This window comes from Leopardus geoffroyi, chromosome B4 (genome assembly GCF_018350155.1).
Source record: "Leopardus geoffroyi isolate Oge1 chromosome B4, O.geoffroyi_Oge1_pat1.0, whole genome shotgun sequence".
Taxonomy (NCBI): domain Eukaryota; kingdom Metazoa; phylum Chordata; class Mammalia; order Carnivora; family Felidae; genus Leopardus; species Leopardus geoffroyi.
In genome coordinates this window covers 130529970-130543544 of record NC_059341.1, presented here as the reverse complement: position 1 = coordinate 130543544, position 13575 = coordinate 130529970, and the positions used below count along the sequence as shown (strand labels likewise).

General features: G+C 49.3%; 1 protein-coding gene across 1 annotated transcript in view; it reads right to left on the bottom strand.

Annotated features, from left to right (window-relative positions):
- The window catches only part of LOC123591894 (apolipoprotein L5-like), a 31675-nt gene that overhangs the window by 8391 nt on the left and 9709 nt on the right, over nt 1–13575 (bottom strand). The window contains 2 exon segments of the mRNA XM_045466512.1: nt 4535–4844; nt 4846–5374. Coding sequence (XP_045322468.1) covers nt 4535–4844; nt 4846–5374 — 839 coding nt within the window.

Below are 13575 nucleotides of genomic sequence, written 5' to 3'. Positions count from 1 at the left end.
GGATGAATGGATAGGTGGATGGGTGGATGGGTGGATGGATGGATGGATAGATGGGGTGGATGGATGGATGGACAGATGGATAGATGAGATGGATGGATGAGATTAATGGACGAATAGGTGAGATGGATGGATGAACGGGTTGGAGACTACCTAGGAGCAATATTGTGATTTATAAGATATATATACATTTGGTCATTCATTTATAAGAAATATATACATTTGGACCAAAATATATTTTTCATTATATATTTGGTCTTCATCCACAGTTGCTGGCTTACAGCTCCCCAAACCCTTGGAATTTCCTGAGTGTTAAGAGCAATGGGTAAACCTTGTGTTTTAATATTTAGTCTCATCCTCAGTTCCTGAAAATGCTTCAGAGCCTTAAAGGTGAACTGGGTGCCTTATTATTCACAGCATGTGGTGTGTCTGCAGGAGGTGGGCTTGGGGAAACACCTAAGGATGGGGGCTGGTTGCCAGGGAAACCAACTGTGAGGAGAGACTGATTTCCTGGGAGGGGAGAGGGGCTGAAGGTTGAATCAACCAATGGCCAAGGAATTAATCGTGCCTCTGTAATGCAGCCTCCATAAAACCCCAAAATGGAGAGGGTTCAGCGAGCTTCCAAATCGGGGGAGCCAGAACACCTCCACGGGCCACCATGTTGGGGCCCAAACTTTAGCTAGGACAGAAGCTCCTTTGTTCAGGCCCTCGCCCTACATATCTCTTCATCTGGCTGTCCATTCATATTCTTTCATTTCCTTTGTAATCAGCATAGAAGTTGGACGAAATACGCTACGTGGATATAGGGAAGGACAGGTGTCCTCCTTTCTGAACAAGCTCATTCAGGACTCCTGTCTCTTCATGGGACACCTGGTCAAAAATGGCAGTGTGAGCGTGACGCGTGGGGGGAGATCTTGGGGTGTGTCCTCGCAGAGATTACTTTCGCTCACTCCTGGTCCCTTCTTCACGGTTCCAAGAATTCTTCCCAGGGTGCCCCCATCTTAGCCAGTCTTACTGGTGGTTGGTCAACGTCTGCAAAACAGGCTCATGAATCAGTCAGGTTAGCCTAGAATTTTCTTATGGTGGAACAGTCAAGCATTTTCTACCTTAATGTGTTGGTTACACACACACACACACACACACACACACACACACACTCACGTTGGGGTTGGGTTCAAGAACCCAAAAGACTAGACTTCTTGGTTTTCAGCCACGGGAATGGTCTTTTAGAAAACCCATTCTCCTCCCATTATGGCTTCAGTCAGTAGTGAGACAGAAGCTGTATTCATTGAAGTGATTTAAGAAACTAAGTCCAGCAGGCTATGGGTTGTGGTCCTCCTTTTTAAGAAATCTAATTTTGGGGGTGCCTGGTGGCTCAGTCGGTTGGGTGGCTGACTTCAGCTCAGGTCATGATCTCGCCGTTCTGAGTTCGAGCCCTGTGTGGGGCCCTGTGCTGACAGCTTGGAGCCTGGAGCCTGCTTCGGATTCTGCGTCTCCCTTTCTGTCTCTGCCCTCCCCGCCTCATGCTCTCTTTCTCTCAAAAATAAATAAACATTAAAAAAATATATAAAAATGAAGGAGTTTTTTTTTTAAAAAAAACTTTAATTCTAAATGCTCTGTGTAGTTACGTACAATTTGGAAAAGACACGTGCTCTAAATGTGGCCCAACCTCAGCTTAAATTAACATGCATATTTAAGTCTCCTTGGCCCCCAACCCCATCTGTACACACAGAAACTCTTATCTCTCGCACATTTCCCTTCCACCCCGAGTAGTTCCGGAGCCCCCAAGGATTACCATGGGCCAGTGCTGGACTTCGACCATCATTAAATTTCCCTGCCCTGAGTTTTCCTAGTTGGACACTTGTATTTTGCCTCTGCTAAACCAAGGTTCCGTGGAGGCAGCTTGACCGGCGAGGACAAAGAGGAAACGGGAGTAGTTTACTCACGTCTGTGGCAATAATTAGAATCTTCCAGAAGGTTCACCTGGGCGTCCAGCCATGCCAGGGCTGGCATGTGGCTCGCGTTCCACACCGGGTCCTTCTGTGTCTCTCGTGCGGCCGGGCCTGGAGTACTGCCGGCAAAGAGGCGCCCCGTGGGTGTCTGTGCATTGAATGCCACAACGAGTGGCCCCTCTGGCTGGAGATGCACACAGCCGGGGTGCGCGCAGGGCTCAGTGAGGTGACGCGGCAGAGACGCGAGCCCAGGATTGCACACGCGCGTAGCAGAATCAGGAGCCTACCCAGGAGTAGGTACCCCTGTCAGGGTCTCCCACAGCCCCCTGTGATCCTTGGGTGGTACCTTCCACCTCTCTTCCTTGTTAATGGCTCATCTGGGGTCTGTCCCCCTGCTGGGTCCCCAGGGCCATTAGAGCAGAGACTGTGTCTTTTCTCACGACGACCTGGCTTGTACTGCATGACAGGCAAGACGCTTTCGAATACGAAGCCTCGTGTCTCATAGTTTACCCCCAAATCTTCCGCTGGTTATTAAGAAGCTAGACTATATGGGGCGCCTGAGTGGCTCCGTCAGTTAAGCGTCCAACTCTTAGCTCAGGTCATGATCTCACAACTCGTGAGTTCAAGCCCTACCTCCGGCTCTTTGCTGACAGCGCAGAGCCTACTTGGGATTCTTTTTCTTACTCTCGCTCTCTGCCCCTCCCCCGCTCATGCTGTCTCTCTCAAAAATAAATGAACATTAAAAAAAAAAAAAGTTAGAGGGGCTCAGTCAGTTGAGCGTCTGACTTTGGCTCAGGTCATGATCTCGTGGTTTGTGAGTTCAAGCCCCGCGTCAGGCTCTGTGCTGACAGCTCGGAGCCTGGAGCCTGCTTGGGATTCTGTGTCTCCCTCTCTCTCTGCTCCTCCCCCGCTCATGCTCTGTCCTTCTCTCTCCTTTAAAAATAAATTTAAATTTTTTTTTTTTTCAACGTTTATTTATTTTTGGGACAGAGAGAGAGCATGAACGGGGGAGGGGCAGAGAGAGAGGGAAACACAGAATCGGAAACAGGCTCCAGGCTCTGAGCCATCAGCCCAGAGCCTGACGCGGGGCTCGAACTCACGGACCGCGAGATCGTGACCTGGCTGAAGTCGGATGCTTTAACCGACTGCGCCACCCAGGCGCCCCTAAAAATAAATTTAAAAACATTAAAAAATTAAAAAAAAAAAGAAGTTAGAATATGTACCCAAAGAGTAAAAGTATATTGATGCACTGAGTAAGAACACCTCAGTCCTTAAAAGCAAAGTTTCCCAAACTTGGCTGTAGAACGGAATTATTTGGGGATCCTGCAACACCCCCCCCCAGTCCGGGTCATACCCCAGATCAATTAAATCCCAGTCCCTAAGAGCAAGCGGGACTCACCTGCTCATCAGTATTTGTCACAGCTTCCCAGGCACTTCCAACATGCAGACAAGTTCGGGAACACTCCCTTCAGCCCTCGGACCCTGTCGCGACCTCAGCTGATTAAAATCTAAGGGGCCACCTGGGTGGCTCAGCCACTTGAGCGTCTGACTCTCGATTCCAGCTCAGGTCATGATCCCAGCGTTGTGGGATCGAGCCCTGCATTGGACTCCATGCTGAGTGTGGAGCCTACTTGAGATTCTCTCTCTCTCTCTCTCTCTCTCTCTGCCCCTTCCCTGCTCACACCCTATTTCTAAAATAAAAAAAAAATAAATTTAAATTTAAAAAAGTAAAATAGAAACTGTGAATGAATGAATGAATGAATGAATGAATTCATGAGCCTTCACACCTTCGGCAAAGGCTTGTGTGTCCCTTGTCAGGGTCTCAGTGGCTTTGCTGCCCAGTCTTATTTCATACTCTCTGTATAATTAAAGAGGAGTTTTGAAATTCTCCTCTATGTGGTAGTTTTCACTTCTGTTTTTTAATTATTTATTTTTGAGACAGAGAGAGACAGAGCACGAATGGGGGAGGGTCAGAGAGAGGGAGACACAGAATCCGAAACAGGCTCCAGGCTCCGAGCTGTCAGCACAGAGCCCAACGCGGGGCTCGAACTCACGGAGTGCAAGATCGTGACCTGAGCCGAAGTCGGCCACTCAACCGACTGAGCCACCCAGGCGCCCCTTCACTTCTGTTTTTAAAGCTAGATATTGAACGTCCCAAATAAGAGAGGCTAGAGCTATCAACCGTTTTTTTCAAATAAAAATCCTTTGCCAATTCATTTGGAATGCCACCTCAGGTCGTCCAACACAGGTTTGTGGCACCCTTACGGCGTGCCAGGCGCTGCGGGAGGCTGGGGACCCATCCGTGCCCTCCCAGAGGGTACGTCGTATGGGAAGACGGACGGGGAATACCTACGTGAAATATGTGATTTCTAAAGCACGTGCTCAGCGCCTTGAGAGAAAACAGTGGGGTTCTGGAAAGAAGAGGAGGGGCCTAATTTAGCTGAGGGGCGTGGGCAAAGTCCTCTCTCTGAAGAGAGGACAGTTCTGATCATGTATTTGTGTGTGCGTCTACCGACCCAGCATTCGCCTCCTGGGAGGCTCTAGGAAGACGGGGACCACGTCTGCCTTCCGCACCCCCTTCCTACCTCCTCCTTCGGGAACAGGCTTCTTCGGCAGCCCCGCCCCTGGATGGTCAGCTTGTGGTGCTGGGTGAGCTGCCTCAGCTCCTGCTCCGGCTCCTTGGCGAGTGTCCTCAGTGCCTCGGCTGTCTCTGCCCTCGCCCCCTCCTCCAGGGGCTTCCGGCTCTGCAGGAGGCTTTGCACGTCTTGCAAAAGTGACAAGCCAGCCCCAGCAGCACCCAGCACCCGGACACCTTTGCTCACGGACAGGACTGAGCCTTCAGCTGCTCTCCGCAGCCCTCCGGCCCTCCAGAAGGGGAGATGGCTTATGGCCGTATTGACCTATAGCCATGAAGCCACAGTTGGCTTTGGCCATCTGGGAGGCACGAAGTCCCTTGACCTTCTTGATGAGTCTGACACACCTATCAACGCACACAACACTGATTTCAGACAGCCTTATTTCTTCAAAAGCTTTGTACTCCGTCGTTGTTTCCATAGGCACCAGTCTGCTGGCTCTTTCTCTGGCTGCCATATTGCTTCTATTTTCTAAGACACTCGTCAACATGTTGGCGACAGCAGCGGCTGCCCCCAGGCCCAGCCCCACCGCGGAGAGCATCAGACTCCCCCCTACTGTCACGGGTACCAGGACCAAACCCAAGATGCTTAAGACGCCAGAGACGGCGTCGCCAGCCACCAGGCTGGTCTTGGCGAGCATCTTATGGGTCGCGTCCACTTGGTCGGCAATAGCGTGCAGCTCTCTGATGCTCTTTTCCAGCTTATACTTCTGCAAGGGGAAACAGAAGAGAAACGCTTTTTCCTCCTCGGATAGGTTTCCTGGCACGGATGCTTCCTTATACCGTGTCAGCTCTTCCGTCAGGATGTACAGTTCGTATCACTTGGTTCGTTTTCCGACTCTAGGGCAGGCTCAGCAGTAAGCTACAAACTTCTGGTAATCGGAGTTCTCTAACACATTCAGGGAGCAGCGCCCTGAGGATCAAGGTACAAGCGGGGAGCGACATGACCGGGGACCCCGGGGACCCCGGGGACCGTGTGTTTATAGCAGGAGACACGGTTCAAGCGATCGTGCTGTGCGTCCAGAACGGCTTCCCAGTCCATTCACCCGTGGAGAGCTCGCTTTCTTCTGCCCATAATAGAGACTGATGTGATGAATAAAATGTACCCTGAAAGCATTGACTGACTTCTGTAATCTTTTCTTAATGAATATATATACATATTCATATGTATACGAATATGTATGTATACGTATATGTATATGTATATATGCATACATATAAAACTTAAACACTAATAACAGATTGCAAACAATTCTATCCAGGAAAATAAGAGTCCTAACAGCCTATATATAGAGGAGGTGGCTTGATTTTCTTTTTTGACGTTAAAAGGGGATCTACCGGGAAATCGTGGTTGCTTCTGGGCAAAAGAGCCGAGCAGCTGGGAAAAGGTTTGAGGGAGATTTACTTTTAACCTTTGCCCTTCTGTTCCTTTTGAGTTTTGTATCGTGTGTGGCTATTCGAATTATTTCAGGAAATTAACCGAATAGCCTATACTTCCAAAGAAAAAGGAGAGAGAACCTTCAGTGAGACCCTGATTATAATGTAATATCTTCCATAGAGGAGGGCCAATGGTGTACTATCCGTCTTGCCAGCGTTGTGTTATTTGGGGAACGTGGTCGCACCCAGACACAGAAGCTTCTGCTCTGTTCGCTCGCGAACAGGCAAGGAGGAGAAGCATGTAATCCTAAGAAAAAGTGGTGGAGAAGAAAGAAAATGTCCCGCTGAGAAAATTCTCTCCATTAACTCAAATTTTCCCTATGCTTTGGAGACGAGACTGCCGTCATTCAATTTTCCCTTTGGTCCAGCTCCTGGAACACCAGAGTTTGGCAGGGTCTTTGAGAAAATCACCGTTCTAAGTGAAATTATCTGATAGGATCGGGAGCTTCCCAAGGGGACCCTGCTGGACGGCGCAGGATGCTGTCATCGGCTTCTTGTGGCACGTAACAGAATCTGACTTGGATGACCCCTAGGTTTGTTCCTGTCTGTCTACAACAGATTGGGCACGGGTTTAAGGAATACCATAAGCAATACTGGAGAGGAGGTGTTTGGGAAAGAAGGCAGGGCTCGTGGAAAAACTATACTGAGGCCAAGCAGCCCCAAGGCCTCCATAAAGAGCCCCTTGACAATCTCTTTGCTCCTTGGGCAAAGCCTCAGGTAGACCAGCCAAGTGACCCTTGCCCAGGGAAGCGGGAGGGGCCTTTGGACATCCTTCCCCGTCACGACATCACTCTCGAAAAAAAGGCTTGCTCACAGGTGCCTGGGTGACTCAGTCGGTTAAGCGTCTGACTTTGGCTCGGGTCATGATCTCACAGTTGGTGAGATCGGGCCCTGCATCGGGCTCTGTGCTGCCAGCATCGTGCTTGCTTTGGATCGTCTGTCTCCCCCTCTCGCTGCCCCTCCCCCAACGGTTCTCACTTTCAAAATAAATACACTTAAAAACACAAAGAAGCGAATCTTGAGGACAGATCACAAAAAAACAAAATAAAAATAAATTAAAAAAAAAAAAGGCTTGCTCGGAGTTTTCTTTGGGACGTCTCTGTACACCTAGGAGTCCAGCCCCCCTCTAGCCTGTCTTAGATCTATCGGGTGTTTGTGGAAGTCTCCCCAGATCATCCGTCCATAGAGGGCAAAGGCGTCCATGCCCCTGCCGTTACCGGAAGGACGTCCAGACCACGTTCACACTATTTCGACGCACGTGTAGGCTACATCGGCCTGTGATGTCCTCTGCAGGCCTGACACGGAAGGAAAGCGGCCACCTGCCTCGTTTGCTCCCTCAGTCACAGAGGAGAACGCTGGCCCAAGGGCGAGGTGACCTTCCCTACATGACAACCCAGTTTGTGATGGAATTAGGGTAAGAACCCGGGACTCCAGTTTTCCAGAAGCTTCTGGCCGGCCCCACCTGCCAGTCGAGACTACTATTCCCCTAAGAAAGAGAAAACCATCTCTCTGTCCGGGCACCGTGCAAGTGACCTAATTAACTTTGGTCCGAGCGGGGGTTCTCAGCCAGCAGCCCATGGGAAGGACTCTGTTCTGAGCCGCTTCAGGATGAACCGGCGCCGTGAGGTGGGGTTGGAAGAGCAGAAGAGGGACGGACAGGTGGAGGGAGGCTGGGCCAAGTTCTGTGAGGGTGTGTAAATCCTTCCCCCCAGCCCCCCGTTTCTGCACATCTCCGGTTGCAAAGGGAGGTAACGCGTGATGAACACTTCAGCCCACTTAGTTGGAACCCATTTGTGCTCTTCCTACTGTGAGGCTGATGACAGCCTAGCGACGGAATTTGGATGTTAACAATCGGATTTCCTGCCCTCGTGCAAATGTCCTGAGTGTCAGGTCTGTGCCCGACGCTGTTCTAGAGGCTGGGATTATGGCGCTGAGTACGGCAGCCCAAACCCCTCCCTCCCAGAATGCACATTCTGGGGATTCTCTGCCCGCCAACCCCCCCCCCCCCACACCGACACATCCCTGTTCTAGGATTACCTGTCCAAACCACTCCTCTCCCCCAGCCTTCCCAGGCCTCTGGGTGAAAGAGTGTGCATCGCATGTCTTCTCTGCTCATCTTGTCCCGGAGATATTGACTGATGTGCCCGCAAAAGGGACTATCTAGTTATAATTGGGGGGATAAGAAAAACAAAGTTGGAAGACATCAAAAATCTTAACGTCTATGGGGCGCCTGGATGGCTCCGTCGGTTAAGCATCCGACTCTTGATTTCAGCTCAGGTCATGATTTCATAGTTTGTGGGATTTGTGGGATCGAGCCCTGCATCAGGCTCAGCGTGGAGGGTGGAGCTTGCTTGGGGCTCTCTGTCTCTCCTTCTCTCTCTGCCCCTCCCCCACTGATTCTCTCTCTCTCTCTCTCTCTCTCTCCCCTTGTCTCTCAAAATAAATAAACTAAAAAATCTTAACATCTCAAAAATTTCATAGCCTTTTGGCCTAAGGATTTTGACCAAACGATTAAACTCTGATAATACCTACTGCTAGCTAGAAGGTAGTAAAACAGGCGATTTCTCAGGTTTCTGGTGGCAAAGCAGATTGGCCAAAGACTTAGGAAATCGTGATCTTAACAGATGAAGTCACCAAGCCTTCTGATAATCATCCAATAAGCCAACGACAGGCACAAGATGGTCAAGGTCGTGTTATTTATGTCACTGTAAATTTGAAGGCAAGGGAGAGACCATTCTGTCCAACCCTCTACCATCTACGGTCCCGGCAGGATTGTCCAGTCTCTGCCGAAGCCTCCGCAGAGATGAGTCCATTGGCTGGCTGGTTGTTTCAAGCAGGCAGGTGAGGGTGACAGGTGTCACTCCAAAAGATGCCGCTTTGGGATACTGATTGATTGGAGCTGAAGGCACTTGAAATACAGCAAAGGCAGGAAGAGGCGTTCTCTGAACTCCCCTCATCTGCCTAAAGACACATCCCAAGAGAGGTGCTCTGATGTCTTAGATGCCCCCTGGGGGTGTCCACAGCCTCTTGTCACAGGAGACTGGAGGTCGACACCACACCCAGACCCACTTTGTCACAAACTATCATACCTTCTGCCTGTGAAGGGCCCATTCGTCTTTCTTGGAAAGCATTTATTCCCCCCTAAGAGGCCTACCCCCCCTCCCTTTTTCCTATTAAATTGGTATTTAAGGGGGGTCTGGGTGGCTCAGTAGGTTAAGTGTCTGACTCTTGGTTTCAGCTCAGGTCATGATCTCACGGTTTTGTGAGTTCAAGCCCCGTTTCAGGCTCTGTGCTGACAGCATGGAGACTGCTTGGGATTCTGTGTCTCCCTCTCTCTCTGCCCCTTCCCTGCTCACACTCTTTCTCTCTCTCTCTCTCAAAAATAAATACATAGGGGCGTCTGGGTGGCTCTGTCGCTTAAGCGTCCGACTTCAGCTCAGGTCATGATCTCGCCATTCTTGGGTTCGAGCCCCACGTCGGGCTCTGTGCTGACAGCACGGAGCCTGGAGCCTGCTTCAGATTCCGTGTCTCCCTCTCTCTCTGCTCCTCTGCTGCTTGTGCTCTGTCTCTCTCTCTCTCTCTCTCAAAAATAAACATTAAAAAAATTAAAAATAGATAAAAATTTTAAAAAATTGGCATTTAAGACTGAATTCTCAGCCACCTTGGGGAATCATTTTCCCCCTCAGCCACTCCCCACGTGTACGTGAGGCCACGCACCTTCATTTTTCTCTCCTCAGTCTTTTATGACAGGGCCTCAGGCTAAGAACGCAGAAGGGTAGAGGGACAATGAGCGTCCCCCCTGCACGGGCAGCGCGGCACACTGGCCCCCGTTTAAAGACGCTTCTGCCGCAGCTTTTTCTCTTGCTCAAAAACCGCTTGAAATGCGGTCTCCGTGTACTTGGACACAAATCACCCCCACGGCTGCAACATAACCATCGACTTGGCTCACCCACTTCCGGTTGGCTTCAAGGGCATGTCCTTTTCCACGGGCTTTGGATAACGTATCGCCGCCGTGTGTGCTGGCTTTAAACCGCAATATTACGCGACAAGCCTTTTCCATAGCGCTCCTCCGCGCTGCGTGGCAAGAGGGGGCCGCACCTCGTGGCCCATCGGGGTTGCCGTGGTCTCGTCACCCCGATGAGTCCGCCTGTGTGTAATGGCACCAAGCCCGTCCTTTCTGCAGCGGCGGCTCCGGCCGGCGGCCGGGGCCGGTGACGGGCTCCCGTGTCCCCCTCTGCTTCCCGGCTTCCTGCGGTTCCGGGTGTGAGGGTGCACACCCAGGGGCCGGGAGCTCCTCGTGATTCTCGTTACACTTCATGAAGGCAGTTATCTGCTGTCCTAGTATGTGCAGATACAGGCCACTGAGGAGGGCTCAGGACATGTCCCTGCTTAAGTCCGAGGATCTGCTACGTTCCTATCTCATGGCACGGGGTGGCACCCCCGTGGCACGGTGTGAGCGCCTTGAAGCGAGATTTGTTACTTCTTGATGCGTCAGGCTAGCATTGTTTCCTGGTTACTTCAAATTGTTTTCATGCTATTGTGAATAGTGTCTTTTAACCTGTGTGTGTGTGTGTGTGTGTGTGTGTGTGTGTGTTTAAGTAGTCTTGATGCCCAGTGCAGAGAGCCCAACACGGGCCTGAACTCATGACCCTGAGGTCAAGACCTGAGCTGAGATGGAGTCAGACGCCCAACCGACAGAGCCACCCAGGCGCCCCTAATGTTGTGTTTTCTAACCTGCTTTGTTGCTCAACAGAGATATTATTCATCTTTAATACTCCTCTGGGCTTCACTGAAGTTTTACTAATTATAATAGTTGTCGAATGAATGCTTCGTGAATACATAATGCTGGGTTTCTTTCTTATTTTTTTTTTTAAGACTCATATTCCTTATTTTGGATCTATGCCTTATTGGGTTAGTTTGAAATCTTAAATTACTTAATTTTATGCATCCTAGTATTTCACTGTTGGCAGCTGGCTTAGAAAAACCACTGCTCATCGTGATAAGGTGTGTGTTTTATTCCTATATTTCAATATTTTTCTTAGGATTAGGTGCTGAATTTTCAGACTCTAATGAGATGATCATAATTTTCCTTTTTTATCTATCCCATGAATAAGGTGTATTGTGTGCGTAAATTTCCATATATCGAATTGTCCTTCTGTTCCGTGAAGAACCCAACTTGGTCATTGTAGGGTTTTGTATCAGTCTATTATAGATTTACATTCCCTACTGTATTCAATATGTTCATCTCAGAGTCATAAACATTGAGCTATGGTTTCCCTTCCAGGTAATCAAGGCTTATTATCAGTGTTATATTCACATCGTAGAATATGCTCAATTGCATGCTGTGATTTCTGTTTCTGGGGCAATTTGTATGACATGAGAATCGCTTGTTTTCTGGAAGCTTAAAAGAATCTGCAGATTTTCTTGTTTGCCACATCTTCATCAGGATGCTTTTGATTTTTTTTTAAGTGTATTTATTTTTGAGAGAAAGAGAGTGCACACACACGCAAATGGGGGAGAGGGAGAGAGAAAGAATCCCAAGCAGACTCCGTGCTGTCTGCGCAGAGCCAGACGTGGGTTTCTATCTCATGAACTGTGAGGTCTTGACCTGAGCTGAAATCAAGAGTCAGATGCTTAGCTGACTGAGCCACCCAGGCACCCCTAGAAGCTTTTCATTTTTAAAGGTTTTTAATGTGATTGATAAATGTTTCTCTTTCCTGTGCCTGAAACCTGGCCCCAGCCCTCGCCCACACCTCCTCTTTTTTGAAGACTTAAAGGGTAATAACAAAATCCTAGCTATTTCAAACTTCACTTGTTCTCATTTTCTATAAACAGGCATTTCTCGTGTTCTTTGCAAAGACTTTCACAGAGGAAGAGGTACAATGGCCAACGGATACATGTAAAGATGCTTAACCTCATTAGCAGCCCCCAAAATGAATATCTAGACCACAGCGAGATACCATCTCATTGACCGCTTTGGCGAAAGTGAAACAAATAAAAGCATCCCGTGTTGCTGAGAAAGAGAGAGGGGAGACACTGTGTATTCTCGGGCACTTGGTTGGAGCATAAAGTGATAGAACCTTTGGAAGGACAATTTGGAGTAGCTCAAAACACAGAACGTGCATATGGTGAGGCTCACATCCCCCCTCTAGAAATTCACCCCACGCAAACACAACAGCACGTACAGAGAAGGGTGTGTGATAAAAAACCTTCACTAGTGCCTTGAGGGGGTCAAGAGAAATGGAAACAATTTGCAATATCCTAGGAGGGGGACTGTTCCCATGAAAACACACCAATATAAAAGAAAGACTTATGGACACAAAGAAGAATGAAACCAATCTATACGAACCGGCCTGGAAGACCCAGAATGCGTTAAGTTAAAAAAAAAATTGGGGCGCCTGGGTGGCTCAGTCGGTTAAGCGTCCGACTTCAGCCAGGTCACGATCTCGCGGTCCGGGAGTTCAAGCCCCGCGTCAGGCTCTGGGCTGATGGCTCAGAGCCTGGAGCCTGTTTCCAATTCTGTGTCTCCCTCTCTCTCTGCCCCTCCCCCGTTCATGCTCTGTCTCTCTCTGTCCCAAAAAGAAATAAACGTTGAAAAAAAAAAAAATTAAAAAAAAAAAAAATTGAAGAACATAGTCTCGATTTTTAAAAAGATTGTATATGCAGTGGTCTAGGACCAACCACGGGGGGATTTCTGGGTGGAGATACACCCAGCGGTGAGCAGGCTCAGCCCGGGGGGAGAGACGCTTAGGGGACAGACGACCCACACCTGCACCTTCCCCTCATCTGTCTTACCGAAACATGCTGCAGAAATCACATGGCTGCTTTCACAACGAAAACCAGTGAACTAACAACAATGAGGCACAATGAGGCATCTTTATTCCTCACCCCCCTGGTCACAACAAACTCGCCAGCTCGCTTTGGTAAAGGCATTTAGCGCAGGCAATACCGCCGGGCACATGCCGAGGCGAGCAAGAGTCGGGCACGTTAACGTCGTTAATATCGATATTGTCGTCTTTTAAAAAACTCCACACGTGACAAGCGTTCCTAACCTGTTGTGCGTGACCTTTTGGGTCCTTTTCATTCCAGGATATCTCTTGTATGCAGAACAGTATTCAAATCCGGCTGAGAGTCGCCGGGGTCAGTGGGGCTCAAGCAGGTGTTCTATCGTGATCTGGATACATATTCTGATTTGGGGTTTATAAAATATCAGCCCTGTGGCTAAGGGGCCCTGGATGCTGTTGGTCAAATTGTGAGATGGGTGTGAGCCAGATTGTGGGGGAAATAGGGTAGGAATGAGACCTTAGACCCTCACCTTCGCTTTAGGAACTGGGATCACACACACTCAGGGCCCCGAGTCACTTGTCAATCTCTCGCATCTTCCATTATAGGTTGAGAGAGGGCGCTGTAGTCAGAGGAATCTACTGAGAAAAGGGGGGTGTTACCTGGGTAGATTCCAGGTGATGGTGCCTCTCTCTACAGGTGACAACGGGTCTTGAGCCAGAAGAGACGTAGTTTCACCTCCTAAAGAAGAAAACAGACCCCACAGTTAGGTTG